The 15,182-nt window shown below is 41.2% G+C and overlaps 1 protein-coding gene across 2 annotated transcripts; it reads left to right on the forward strand.

Annotated features, from left to right (window-relative positions):
- The first annotated feature begins 258 nt into the window (after positions 1 to 258).
- HAO2 (hydroxyacid oxidase 2) lies at positions 259 to 14,934 on the forward strand. Of its 2 annotated transcripts, none has more exons than XM_040572690.1 (10): positions 259 to 584; positions 2,614 to 2,816; positions 3,057 to 3,155; positions 5,805 to 5,958; positions 6,733 to 6,884; positions 7,709 to 7,992; positions 8,344 to 8,559; positions 10,319 to 10,477; positions 12,546 to 12,615; positions 13,965 to 14,934. In XM_040572690.1, exons 4-10 carry the CDS (start codon positions 5,828 to 5,830, stop codon positions 14,018 to 14,020), a joined length of 1,068 nt encoding a protein of 355 aa, XP_040428624.1. In that variant the 5' UTR covers positions 259 to 584; positions 2,614 to 2,816; positions 3,057 to 3,155; positions 5,805 to 5,827; the 3' UTR covers positions 14,021 to 14,934. The 2 variants fall into 2 exon arrangements, with proteins under 2 accessions (XP_040428624.1, XP_040428630.1); XM_040572696.1 differs by having other exon boundaries at positions 5,907 to 5,958.
- Positions 14,935 to 15,182: the final 248 nt, after the last annotated feature.

Below are 15,182 nucleotides of genomic sequence, written 5' to 3' on the forward strand. Positions count from 1 at the left end.
TAATCAAAAGTGTTAGGCAAGGTTAAATACAAGATTCATGGCCATCTACAACTATAATAGAGGGGTGGCTATTTAAATATTTAATTATGGGAGAACTTGCTTGCACGACTGACATGCAAGGAGAAACAGCTTTCCTTCCAAACATGGGGCATATGCCCAAGAAACACATCTGATAAGGAAAACCAGTAGTGACTATATGCAAACTGCGTTGTGTTCTGGTTTACATTGCTTATAGTTATTTTCTCCTTTATCCTTCAGCAGATTCTTCACCGAGTGTTGTAAAGTCCTGAACTGAACCCGTCACTAGTAGATGTGTCAGTGAGGTAGATGTCAGCTTGAGCCATGGTGATTTGCGATTGGTAGAAAGCAAACAAATATAACCAGCCGGAGTAATGAGCATCGTGATTATAACAGGAACTAGAGCACAGATTTACACAGGATCTCTGTGTTTGGACTCATGAGCCTTTGACTATGTTAGTATGAAAAGTAAGCAACTGCAAAACCCCAGCTGTGCAGAACTATGGACAAATCAAGCTTTTGCTGTTGACTGCTTGACGCTCTACCTGCAATACTAGACCAGATGTGTGAGTATTTCCTATATTTTCTTCACTTCTCAGAAGAAAGCAGAAAGGAAAGCTTTCAGCAAAATAGTCTTTTTAAGTCTTTTATTGAACTCCAATGAAAAGGGATCCAGTACTTTAAAACTTGTCCACCTTTTGCAATTATATAGGAGCTCCATTATTAGATATTATCTCTGTAGCAAACTTTGATTTCCTTAGAACATTAGAGCTTCACCAGCTAATTCAGAAGTATCAGAAAAAATACTACTTATGGAACAAGAAGTAATTGCTATTTTGCTGAAAGAAGGGAATATATGTAGATCTACAGTCTCCTAAAAGCCACAGCACAAAAGCAGAGATCTTGTCCTTCTCCTGATCCAAACTACAATAGTCACAGCCTATCTTTAATTCATGTAAAATTATGATAACCAAGAAACTGTGAACTTTATGGTTTGCTGAGTTGGCTGCAATGTGCATCCCTGAAGTAGCATAATGACAGATGTGACAGAGGACCCTGCAGATAACTTGTAGGCTGAAGTGAAGATCAGGCCAGACTAGATGTAGCTACATTTATTGCTATGCTGTGCACCAGAAAATGCTAAGAATAAAACACAGAGAACGAAGATTTCCAAGCCTATTAGCAGGCACTCGTGTGATGTGATAGTGTCAGTTTTAAGGACGTTGTGCCTGGCAGGGCATCAAGGACTGATGGTCTCTTTTTGTTATTACCAGCATAAATTGATATATATGACCCAAAGCTGACATCTAGCGGGGAGGAGAAGGGTGAGTACAGGATTTTTCTTCCCAGGGATGCTTTTTTTTTTTTTTTTTTTTTTTTTTTTTCCCTCTCTCTGTGTATTGCAGACAGAGACGGTGTTTTGATCTTTTCTTCAGAAGTCATGCTGAATGGATTTTTCCTGGGCAGGAAAGTGAACCAAGATGCTCATCGGCACTAAGCTGAATGTGCATACCTTGTCTCATTTGTGACTAGCATATGGATAGCTGAATACCAGAAGCTAGCTTCACAGTGCTGTCAGCAGATAATAAGCTCTGAAGGCAGAATTTTAAAAAGCTTTAAAAGATGATGCTCTATATGATCATGCCTGGTAGATTTTGGGCAGAACTTCACGAATACACCTAAGAGGAGAATAGATGTTCACTGCAGCTACAAAGATGATGCCAATGACCTAGGATTTATGTTGTCAGGAGCTAAGATCTGCTGTCCTAGACCCAAGCAGCTTCTTGGATAGCAGGCCCTGAAGCTGCAGTGCTGTTCAGTTTCCAGTTCTCCCAAGTCCTTTGTCTCACTCACTGCCTCAGCTGTGTTGCTTGGGCTGGGAGGACAAGACGGCCGGTAAAACTCCAGGAATGTTTTCACAAGTTTCTGCCTCACCTTCTGCACCTGGTATCACATGTTTATAGGGAAAAATATCTCAATTTTCAGTTAGTAAAAATATAAGTTTCAAGCTCTCATGCTTGCTTGGAAGAATTGAAAACACGAAGCCTAAAAGGCTAAAAAACAACAAAGGGCAAATAAAACTGTCCAATATTTACTTTTTGTATCTTGCGAATTTAAATCAATATCATAAATCTGTTGGCACCTCAGAGCCAGTTTGTAATGCTCAGCAGGGGAAATGGAGGGAAGCACAGAGAATTCTCACCAGTTCCCAGGCACAGGAAAGGGAGAGGACAGATAGTGCTTCTGGCAGATGGCTGGGTGGGGAGCCAAAGGAGGAAATCTGCAAGGCCAGGGGAAGAGCAGGTGGACCACAAAAGCACTCATAACCCTTTAAAAATGGCAAAAGACAAAGGCTACTTGTTCATATACTGTAGGAAGTAAAAAATGTCTCCTTCACACATGGTGGTAAAGATTCAAGGCTCTGTAGCTGTGGGCTGGAACAACTCCCACTGTTTGTGGATCATCTTTTTGGTGGGACTTGTAGCACATACAGCAGCAGTAAGTTACCAATAGGCTTGAAGGAGACAGTTTGGTTGTCCATGGAGTGGAAACACACAACAAACCTAAAAAGCTTTTTTTTTTTTTTTTTTGCAGACCCGTTAGTTTCCCTCAGAGACCTGCACAAAGGTGTGATAACATGCAGCCTTCCTGGTAGAGCTACCATGTTTTCAACAGACTGAATTTTCCTCATGGGAAATGTCCTTTCACCTCCATTCCTACTGCTTGTAGCATCAGCAGAGCATGGGACAGGGGACACTGCCAGCCCATGACTGAACCTCTCTCATCCCTTCTAACAGGTCAGTTTAGGGTTTCAATCAAACCCCAGAAAAACTGTTGCTTCCCTGGGGGGGAATGTGCAGCCTTCAGCCACTGCTCCAATGTTGTGTCCCAAGCAATTGCTTGGTTGACAAGGTGAAGCATTTTTTGGAAGAACCTTCTAATGATCTAATAGCCAAACAAAGTTAGTGTTACACAAACAGTACAAAGTTTATTGCAGGATTGATCTTTAATCTCTTGTGGTTGCTTATTGACTGCAGAAAAAATAGTACTCAGTGAAAAGACCTTCTCTGCATCCTGCTTGTAAGCTGTCTTGAAACAGAGGATCTTACCTGCTGCTGCTCTCCCTAGAATCCAACGTAAGTCTGAACTGAGGTCTGAACTGTGAGATAATGAGGACTGGGCCTGGATTAATTAAAATTCCAATTTATTCTACCATTAAAGGACTTAGTTTATCTTTTTGCGCTTCCTGACTTTGGCCTTCCTAACAGTAGGAAAGCAAAAGTCACGGTATGTGTTTCATGGTCATGATATATGGTATATGAAGATTTGTGCTGTCAGCTGTGGTTGATGTCATGAAGACATACAGAGAAGGCTTGGGATATTTTTACCACCTGCTACCTAATGCCTGCCAGGGTAGACAAAACAACACTGAAGAAGTAAGTCACACTTCCTCTTTGTCTTCAAATGATTCCCTCATCCTTAGCTCTTTGCTAGTGGAGAATGGAGTCCTCATTTTCCAGTGTATACACAGGCATCTCAGTTAGACAGACATATCCATGTCTGCAATTTGACAGGTTGGATTTGTGTACATAACCTATGTGTTTATCTGTGTCAGAGGCGTACAACATCAGAAACGTGGGACTGGTTTTGGTGAAGCTTGAAACCCCTGTTAATCTGCTGTGGGAGGCTAATCCTGAAAACTAGGGTATTTACTTCTTCCTGTACATTTGTAGAGAAATTAGACCAAAACCACAGCTGTTTTAAAACTTTATGCTTTCATATACCTTGAAAAATACCTATTTTAATCAGACCCACAGAAGTAATTGCAACAAACAATTTAGCAAATTGATTTTGTCTGTGTTTTGTATGTTTCCTCGCAAATGGGCACAGTTTGCTAAAACATTAATTTGCATAGTTTTTAGACCTGGCTGGATCACAAGTATGTAAGTGCAGGCATTTGATAGTCAGCATTTATGTTGGTTTGATTAGACATCTGGGTCACACAATGTCACTTCTATTCCCTGAAAGATTGAGGGTAGTTCTTAGAATCATATTTCATGTTATGGAATTTGCTTTTTGTCAGTGTTTTCTGTCCAAACTATTTGAACATAGTTTGTCCAAATTTTCTGTGGTCCTTTTTTAGTGTGTATCAGTGCTGTAGTATGCAATGCAAACACCCAGAAGATATTTGTTACAATAGAGAACTGAAGATGTGTAGAAAATATTTTGTGTTTTACCCCAACTCTGGCCTTGACAATGGCTTGCACTAAGAGTTTGGACATAGTTTTATGATGTGTTCATGCCAGAGTATGTTAGATGAAGACTCTTTACTTGCTTCTCAATTTTATGGTCTTGAATTCAGACAAGGCACTCCATAAGTAATTGTTCAGTCAGGGAGCTGTCCTAGGGGACTATCCAGTGAATGATTTTATGGGACAGCCTTTGAGGAGAATTGGTGGAATAAATAATTCAAATAGTTTTAAGATGGAATTTGTGATGGAATTAAATGACTGCTGTGTCTTAAAATAGCAGAGGACCTAAAGTATCCTCTTCAGGCTTTTGTTCATTAAGACAGAATAAAGAGAGATAAAGAGATGCAAGCTTCTTCCATCTTTTTTTGGCTGCATCTGCCAGTTTTCATTTTACTAGGGCAGAACATGAATGGCAAAATTTGCCTGAGGTCAGATGAAATATTTATTCACATTGGGTAGTCATAGCCTGATTAAGGAGTAACTGATGTTGGAAAGAAGTTCTGATTCAAGAGGAATCTCAAGAGGCAAAAGACCAGAGTCTCCCTTTAGCTCCTCTAATTCTGGTGGAGCTTCTTGAGGTCATCACACTTGCAAGATCAAGACTTGAAATTTTAGGAAATACCCAAATAAATATCAATCGTGTAATTCATTTGTATGGGAGACAGAATATATTACAGACCAAGTTCAGCAAGCAGTTGAATCCTGATGACTTGGATGTGTTTTTACAAGTTCTTTTAAGTCTGAGGTTGGATTAGATAACCTCCAAAAGTCCCTTATTTTTTCTAACTCTGCCATGATTCTGTGACAGCTAAGCAGGGATTTATGTCATTTTGGACTTATATTTCAAAAGGAATCAGAGCAAGCTCATCACACTGCCCTTCAGACTCTAAATTTGTATGAGGGGCAGCCTTGTCAATATTTTGGGACACAAGTACAGGACATTTAGGAAGCTACGTAGATAAATTAAACGTGTTCAGGGACCAGTGTCAAGTGAAGCAGTATTACCTCAAGATTACCCTGATATGAGAGCTGCCTCTGTCATGCTCTTTATTCCCCACAGGAGTGTTTTCTAAATACTGGGGTCACTGGGTATGTAGAAGTCAGCCAAACATATTGCAGACCAGCAAGTGCTACCCTCCCAGGGATGTGTCTGGCACAGCACGTCAAGTGGCAAGGAGAAGCTTGTGGCACCACACAAAAGCCCACTGTGCATGGCACAGCATATAACCATGCTTTGAATATTGCTTACAGTCACCCCTGGATATATAATGCTGTTCGGGTATCTAGCAGCTGTAAGCTATTTACCATGGTGTTGTGTGCTGTGCTGACTGCACTTTGGAGATGGAAACTGAGTGGGACACTCTCAGAAAATAGTCTCAAGAACAGAGTGGGCCACCTAGACTGAGACAACATCTCAGCAACTCTTCTGCAAGGCAGAGGGGTCCAAGGTTTGCATTAAATGCCCTTAGAGTCCCTGGAAGAGAGTGACAGTTCAGGGATCTAATTTCCACTCAATGTTATTCTTTTCTTCAGGGTTCCCAGAGCATCTCTCTGCAATGGCTATGGTGTGTTTGTCAGACTTTGAAGCTTATGCTAAAAAGTATTTACCCAGGATTGCTTGGGATTTCTTTGCAGCTGGAGCAGATGAGTGTAGCACCCGAGATGAAAACATCCTGGCCTATAAAAGGTAATGTAAGGAAGAAGTGGGGGGTGTTGTGCTGGAAACTTTTAAACTATATTTGTGTGCAAGTATTTGGGCTCCTAACACCTTGCCTGTTCAAGGTGGTCCCTAGCAAAATATACTTATCTAAATGGCATATGCTGTATGCTCTGGTGTTAGCCTGAATACGGCTGAGATTGCATGAACAAGCAAATGGTATGGTATGGTATGGTACGGTACGGTACGGTACGGTATGGTACGGTATGGTACAACAAGAAGGGGGATGAGTGGCTATAATGGAATGAGATGCAATGGGTAGCATGTAGGGAACAGCAGGACGCCTACACATAAGTAGCATGGGATTTGGGGAACATGCTGCAGACAGTGAGGGCAGGCACAATGTACCATGAGGACAGACATGAATGGTAGAGTGGAAGACAGAGACCTGGCACTGGGCTACAAGTAGAAGTAACCTGTGGGATGGACAATAGGAGAACAGGTGATATTAAGTATGGTAAGCTGAAGTGTGAAGTGTAGAAATGAAGTATTGTGGCCAGTGAGCAGGTGTATAGGATTAGTGATAGGTGGAAGTGGCTGAACTGCTGGCTGAATGGACCTCTGAAAGCAAAAAAAAAAAAAAAGGAATGATGAAGAGTCTCTTTATACGTTGTTTTCTTTATTGGCTCAGATTCCTGCATTGCAATAGGCAAATGAAGACCTAGTTTCCATGCAGCTTCAAAAGCTGAAAAGCCATGGGGCAACTACTATCCTGAAGGGTGTTTTATTGCTATTGCCTTGCAGAATTCATTTCCGGCCACGTATGCTGCGGGATGTATCCGTGATGGACACAAGGACTAAACTCCTGGGGACTGAAATCAGCTTTCCTGTAGGAATTGCCCCCACTGGCTTCCACCAGCTAGCATGGCCCGATGGAGAGAAAAGCACAGCCAGAGGTACTCTTCTGCTTTGCTGTTTTGTACCAAAAAGTGGTTTGTGGAAAAAAAATATTTTTCCAGCTCTGCAGCAGAGAAGCCATTAGGATAATTTGAAGTGTGACTGAGCAAAATGTTCAGGCTCAAAGAGGCAAACCTTTTGACAGCCTGTTTGTGGATGACCCATCACGTCGTGTGGATAACCCACTTGGGTCTGGTGACACAGAGTGCGTGGGAAGCTGTATATTGCTATACTTCTCCAGCTGCTAGTAATACCAGATCAGCCCCACGGGAGCTGCTGCAAACTTAGACAGAGACTGTAGACACCATTTCTGAGTTATACCAAAGAATCTCACAGGTCCTCAATGCCATGGCGTCTAGACAGGACACAAAAGTGTTTGGAGAAAAGCAGAACCTCTCTTGCCTAATCATATGTTAAACTTAGAGAGCTGACCCCCAGAAATATCTTTTTTCCTGCGTGCATTTCTGTGTACACTGAGAGCATTTGAGTGTGCATTCCTGTGAGGAAGTGGTCATGAAGATTTTAAAGAAAGATTTTCATGAAGGTGAAGTTTTTAAAACACTATTTCCAAAATGAAACCAACAGTTGGTAATTTACCTGAATTTCTTCACCATGGTCCTACAACAGAGCAAGGCAAATACAGCCAGTTGTAATCCCTGAGGTGTATTTGCCAACTGGCAGAGCTCTGTGTTTGGCAGGATACACATAAAACAAGAGTTCAGGTGTTCTCTGTAAACACTGCATAAAAAATACCGTACCCATTGTCTTGGTGGGACTGTTCAAGTTGACCTTTATTCTGATTATTTTTCCATACCTCCCAAAGCGGCCAATGCCATGAACACCTGCTACATTGCCAGCACGTACTCCACCTGCACGCTGGAGGAAATCTCCGCAGCCGCCCCTGGGGGCTTCCGATGGTTCCAGCTCTACATCCACCGCAACAGGGCAGTTTCTCAGCAGCTGGTCCAACGGGCTGAGGCCTTGGGCTTCCAGGCCCTCGTCCTCACCGCGGACCTGCCCTACACAGGCAAAAGACGTGATGATATCCGTAATGGTTTCCGGCTTCCTCCCCACATGAAGCTGAAGAACTTGGAGGGAGCCTTTGAGGTTTGTAAAATGATCTCATTCTTTCATTCACTGTGCTGGTGTGCGCCACGTGAGGCAGAACCACTGGGTAACTGCTGCTGTGTCCAGGACGTATCTTCTCCCCTCCTGTTTCTGCAGCGTTCTGGCTTGACCTTCTGCCAGCCTGGCTTCTGGTTTTAACATCCCAGTACAGCTTCCTTGGAGGCACTGATTTCCATCCCTGTTATTACTGTCATCCAGACATACATGCTTTAAGGAGCTGGTGAATGTGATTGCTAGCAAGTTTAATGCATCTCCTCTAGGGCAGGAAAAGACTTAAGTCTCTGTATTATTACAGCTTAGATGAGTTTTTTTGTTGTCCTATGGCTACAGGGAGATGACTGTTCCGAGTATGGACTGCCACCCAACAGCTTGGATCCTTCGGTCACCTGGAACGATATTTACTGGCTGCAGAGTCTGACTCGGCTACCTATCATCATCAAAGGGATCTTGACAAAAGAAGATGCAGAGCTGGCAGTGAGGCATGGAGCTCAAGGAATTATTGTGTCCAATCATGGCGGAAGGCAGCTGGATGGAGGACCTGCCACTGTAAGTGAGAAAATAGATGTCCCAATAGTATTATATGAACGTTTGTGCTACGTTTGGGTATCTGTACGCGTCTTTGCATATATGCTTCTGGTAGACTTGTGTGTTTGTTGCATGGCTGTGGATGTGTGCAGATGTACTTTAGCTTTAAAAGGGTAAGATGCATGCCTTGGCATGGGCTGCCCACTCAAGTATTTTCTCAGTGTCTCGGGAGCACCGAACTCACATTGCTGAAGCAGAACTACTGGCCAACTTATTGGAAATTTTCTTCATTAGCTGGTGCAGTGCACACATATTCTTTGTGCACTGCAGCAAAAATAAAATGAAGCTCTGGACCAAAAATGTACAAATGAGAGTATAATGTACTCTCATTGTTAACCTCTGCCAAAACATTCACAAACAGTGCAGCTAGATTTAGTGAGAGATCTGCTTGCATATTCACAGACTCAAGTCTAAATGGGAATTCATTGACTTTCATAAGCCCGAAGAAAGAATAACTTATCTGAAGAAAAATTCCTCCACTTTTTAATCTGTACAAAAAAATAATGGGTTGTTTAACATGTATGTATTTCACTGCTTTAATTTGATCTCAATTTTTCCAATTGTTCATAGTTTATATGTCTTTATTGCATAGTATCATATTCTTATGGATTTTCTTTTCTCTGTTTTCCTCTGTAAAATAAAAATTGGCACCAGGGAATTCTATTCTATGTCAAAGGTGACAATAATAAATAAATAAATAATTCTAAATGCTAAAGACATAATAATGGAAATGGCATCTATGTAAAGCTTCTTTACGTACAGAGACAAAACAATAGATACTTTATTCAGCTCTGCCACTCCTCTGGTACCAAACCTGGCAGAAGAGGCTATTGTCACTGCTCTTGGTGAGCTACTCCTGAAAAATTTCAGCCCAAAATTTTTCAGCCTGAAATTCTGAAAAGTTTATGACCATTTGGAAAAACCTATTTAGCGATGTTAGTTACAGCTTCTCTCCCTAAGATGATGAAAATCAAGCAAGAGAGTCTAAGAGATTGCAGAAAAGAGATCTTTGAGTTTGCTATGAAGGAGAGTTAGTTAGGTCTAGTGCAATGTCATGCCACCAGTTCTACTGATCTTGGGACCAGAGCCAGCATCTCTGCGTGGTACTGCACTGCACTACCAACCTGTCACTATGCTATATGCTGTAGAAAAGACCTCGGGGAATCAAGAGACAGCCTGGGGGAAATGATATGTTGGCTGTACTGCACAGCAAATTAAATCTTTCATAGCTGCTTTATGGGGCTTGAGGAGGCTTTCAACAGGTGGTCACTAGGACTGCACTGAAATGTGAGTTTGGCAATTTGGACAGTAGCAAGGAGAAGTTTGACATCCTTTTTACAAACACCTATCTTTCATCATTGTCTCAAATTAAAGTATTATTTAAAAGTATTATTTACAGTGAAATTTATTTTTAAAGTCTTTTAAAATTAAATCAGAAAGAAAGTGAAAATATTTCTTTTTCACTTATCAGAAGTGCTGGAAAGAATATCAATGTTAGGAAAACATTGGAAAATAGAACTGACTACTTGGCAACTAGAGCATGGAGATGCACTATGTTGTGCAGCTTTTGATACTGAGCTATTCGTGACAAATTGTTTGGTTTAATTTTGAGAGCTTATGCTATTAAAGTATTGTATACCTTTCTGTTTATGTGGGTTATCTCCTCTTTGTCTTGCAATCAAAAGCTGATCCCAAGTTGTGAGTGGCTGCTTCTTTGCAGATTGATGCTCTGATTGAAGTTGTGGAGGCAGTACAAGGCAGAATCGAAGTCTATTTAGATGGTGGAATACGGAAAGGAAGTGATGTATTAAAAGCGCTGGCACTGGGAGCAAAATGTGTCTTTATTGGACGACCAGCTTTATGGGGTCTGGCTTACAAGGTGAGTAAGGAAGTTTGAGTCTGTATCACAGAATCACACAATGGTTGAGGTTGGCAGGGACCTCTGGAGGCCATCTGGTTCAACACTCTGCTCAAGCAGGGACACCCAGTGCAGGTTGCCCAGGACCATGCCCAGGTGGCTTTTGAAGATCTCCATGGTGGGATATTCTACAATTTCTCTGGGCAATCTGTGACAGTGCTCCATCACCTGCATGGTAAAGAAAGGCTTCCTGATGTTCACACAGAACCTCTTGTGTTCCAGTTTGTGCCCGCTGCTTCTTGTCCAGGCACTGGGCACCAATAAAATTAGCCTGGCTCTGTCTTCACTGCATCCTCCCTTCAGATATTTATAGACATTGGTAAGATCCTCCCTGAGCCTCCTCTTCTCCAGGCTGAACCATCCCAGGGTGTGTGCTTTCTTAACACACTCTCCAAGACTCCACTGGTGTTATTTAACAGTCTCACAGAGACAGTTTTCACCAGCGAGGAATCTTAAGCATTTTTTTTTTGGTTTTGCTGAATTTTAAGTGGAACCACCCCAAATTGAATCAAACCCAGACATTTTGTTTGATTTAAAAATAACACTGAATTTCATTATTTCAAATATAATTTTAAACTCACAACATTGTCTTGTGGGCCCTGATTTCTTGATGTTGCAGCTTAGTGTTATAATACTGTGGGAGTCCGGACCACCACTGCTTTTGAAAATTGGAGGTGGGCTTATTTGCCACAAAAATGAGTCTGAAAATTTTATTTGCTGTCAGCTTATTCAAAAACAATACATGATTTTGATATAGCAGTTTCACAGTGGTGTTATGAATTCTTTAGAAATATATATGGAACTCTATCCTATTGACGTTTAAAACATTTTAACAAGATTGAGCACAGCACAAGTCCTGTAGGTATCCAAGCGTGCCACTTCTGTCTCAGTTCCAGTTTTGCAGCTTCTTGACTCCTAGTGTATTGCAATGATGCAGAATCATGAATCAGGCCTCTGATGCAGAAGGTTAACATAAAATATTTAATATTAAAATGTAATTATACAAGTTTTTTTGTTTTTGTTTTCCTTGCTAAGGTTTTGCTTTTTAGCCTCTGGATTGGAGCTTTAAAGCTTTTCTCAAGAAGAAAAAAACAATATTTTTGTGGTCTAGATATATTTTGTGTCTTTAAAATGAGACTCATAATCAGTGATGTGAGTACTATGGCTTTAAGCAAGAAAACACCTGAGTCTTGCAAGAAACCTGGAAGAGATGGCAGCACTGTTTCTTTTGCCAATAAACGCAGAAAATAGGCCTATCATGAAAAGGGTGCCGCTTTGATTTGTCTGCATTTTTTCCATAATGAAAACAGGGAGAAGGATTTTTTTTTTAGTTCATCTGTGTTTTGGTATTATATATCTTAGGGTATTCCTAGATATGTGATTCAGTGGCATTACTCTAGCATACAAGAGAGGGAGGGCATGGGGAAGCAGTGACATTGTCTGCACCCAAAGCATACTTCATTGCAAGAAATAAAAAATAAATAAAAATAATAATAATAAAAAATAAACAGAGAATATCTTTCACTATTTTACAGTAAGAGCAAAATCACATGTACATTTTATTGGATTTTGAGCTTCTTGGAGTTATTGCTTGGAGGACAAAGAACAGTATACTATTTTTATTCAGCCCTATATCTGAGTATACTTAAGTTTTTAAAGCTTTACCATATATAAAACTCTCATTACTTCGTAAAATAGTGTCAGAATTTTAAGACTTGACATTTTAAAACAAGCCCACTGGCGGAGGTTAACTGAAAACTAAAAAAAACCCTACAGCTAGAAAATGTCAGAAGTGATAAACAGCTTTGTTTTCTTTCCCTGTTCAGATGTATCACAAAAGGAAAAACATCTAAATTAATGTGTGATGAACTAAGCACATCCATCATATCATTTTAATCATTCATCTGTTTGAGAGACTGGAATTGGCACTGACTTGAGGGACTGTCCCAGCTCTCACCGTGCAAGCATCCTGCAGCATTGCTCTGTGCCAGTGCTCCTTTTACCCCGACTGCTTTCTTTGTTGGAGCAGGGTGAAGAAGGTCTTCAGGATGTTTTGAGGATTCTCTGTGATGAGTTTCGTTTGTCAATGGCCTTAGCTGGTAAGCATTTTGCAGGTGATTTGTAATTGGTGATACAGAGGTTATGCATGTGATTGGAGCTTCATGTGCAAGCCATCTGAAATCAGAAGCCTGATGGATGGGTAACAGAGGAGGAATCCATGTGAATTGTTCTGGTTCCAGTTGCTATATTTAAGGTGAATCTTTGTCTCCTGTGAAACTGCTTTGCATTTCAAGTGCCACAGCAATGAAAAATGCAAGGAGAATGTAGGTTAAAGCAAGATTTCTGACCCAATTTAAATTGAAGAAATGCAAAACTACTAAGTAGAGCTGAGCAAAAGTTGGAGTTTCTGTTCAACTGGAAACTGAACATTTTCCAATATTTTACTTAATCTTTACTAGGGTACAATAAAATTTTTTTTCTTTTTTTTTTTCTTTTTTTTTCCCCACATGAAAAGTTCAGAAAAACTGGATGCAGAATTTTTCTCTGTCTACTACAGAATACAGCTCATTGGTACGGGTTCAGATCACTGCATTCCACATGCTTAAAAGCCTCTGTGTCTCCTCCAAGCTTTAACTGTTGTTCCTAGTCCTGTGTTTCTCACCTGTGCTCCCACCTGTAGCTGCCACGTTTGAGCAGCACTCACTGAACAGCAGATTTGTACAGTCTGGCCTCCAGTTACTTACATGAACAAGTACAGCATTCAGGTCCAGTGCAGAAGTATTTAAACATCAACAAAGGGTCCTATCACACTTCTAATAATGTTTTAAAGACTTTCATGCTCCAGTGACTATGAACTCAGGTGGATAGCAATGCTGACTAGGAGACTGAAACTGAAATCCATTAGGGAATTCTTAATGGTCAGTTTTTTTGTGTTACTTTTTCACTAGTAAAGATTACTACAAGGGTTTTTCCAAGAGGCTCTCATGCTTTACTTGCAAAAGGGCACAGAACTTGGCAAGAGTAGCAGGTTGGGAGCTTTTTAGAAGGGCCGTGAAATTCCACTCAGATTTGGGCAAATGAAACAGTACTTGCAAATCTTCATCTCCAGTCACTTGACACACGGCGTTCTCTCAGCCCTATGTCCTTTTTGTGTACCTTTCACTTCTGCCTGAATCAGATATTTCCCCACTCAGATTGTTATAAGGATCTTTTTTTTTTTTTTTTTCTCCTAGTGTCTTAACTACTTTTCTTTTGTGGGAAGCCTGGTGCCTAACCTCAAGGCTGAAGATGCTATTGTGTAGCAGGGCTCCAGGGTGTGAGCGGCTGAGGTGTCAACCTAGGCCCACACAGCTCACACAAGATTAGGCTTGTGGGCCATGACTCAGAGAAGTTTCATCCACAGACCTTTCTCTCTCATCAACATGTTTAATTTCTCCATTTATTTCAGGCTGTGCCAGTGTCTCAGAAATTGGCCGGCACCTGGTTCAGTTCTCAAAGTTGTAAACAGCCGCCTGCAATGCGCTCTGAACAGCAGCAGCCAACAGCTGAGGTCCCAAAACAGACTGAAGAGAGAAAAAGAGGTGCAAATGCAAATGTTGAATGTAGGCGTCTGAGAAGGCCTTCAGGAAACTCCTGAAGCAATTAGGGAAGGCTCTGTGTTAGCAACAATCAAAGTTTGCCTTTTTTTTTTTTTTTTTTTGAGACCAATGAATTCTTTAATACTTCAGATAAATGTTACTTGCTTAAATACATGTAATTTAAACTGTTTGTTCTCTGACATTACCTGTGTTGGGCCTTGCTCCCAAAATCTGTTATGTCTGGCAGAAAGACTTAGCGGAAAACTATGTCCCTTGCTTCTTCCACTTGGTCATCCTACCACATCAGACTGCAGCTCAAGCTACACACTTTCCTGCTCCAGACAGTATTATGATCAATGTCTTCCATTGCCTGGGTTTGCCTGGATGAAATCATAGCAGATACAGAAAGAAAATGCATCAGCAAACAGGCACCTCAGCTCCCCTTTATGGTGAGATGAGTCTTGTCCTCTGCTTCTAAATGCAGAGAAATGAAGTCACTAGTAACCTAAATAACCCCCTGTGCTCCCCACAGAGTGAACCTCTTCCTTCGCTACATGGTTAACGTGGGCTGTAAACTCATCAGAGCAGTGGTCAGGACACATGCATCTTCAGAGCACGGTGCCAGTTTGTGACAGTGCGTAAACAACCCCGCTGGTGCTGTGGTCTCTCATAACAACAACCAGGAGATTTTTCTTTTTTCCTTTTTTTTTTTCCTTTTTTTTTTTTTTTCCCACATGGATGTTTCCTTTTCTGTAGCATTCTTTCGGTGACATCATCAAGTCTTTCTCCTCTCTCTCTTCCTTACTCCATCTCCTTTTACCATATTGTTGGCTCTACCAGCCCCCCTTCTCCTTTATTTTTCTTCAGAAATATTTCAGTCCTCATCTAGGCTATTATTTTTATATATCCGTAGCTAACATGAGCCTTCCAGTGTCATGGACCTTTGCAGATATATGAAAAGCAGCCACAGCCTCCCTCTCCAACCTCCCCAAATAGGCTGCTACCTCCTGCTGATATCCTTATGCAACACAGACAGGAAAGATTGCTTGGGGAGGGTGTTTCTGTGGCGGTTTGGCAGCGCTAAGGAG

The sequence above is a fragment of the Cygnus olor genome, chromosome 1, assembly GCF_009769625.2.
Source record: "Cygnus olor isolate bCygOlo1 chromosome 1, bCygOlo1.pri.v2, whole genome shotgun sequence".
In the NCBI taxonomy this organism is placed as follows: domain Eukaryota; kingdom Metazoa; phylum Chordata; class Aves; order Anseriformes; family Anatidae; genus Cygnus; species Cygnus olor.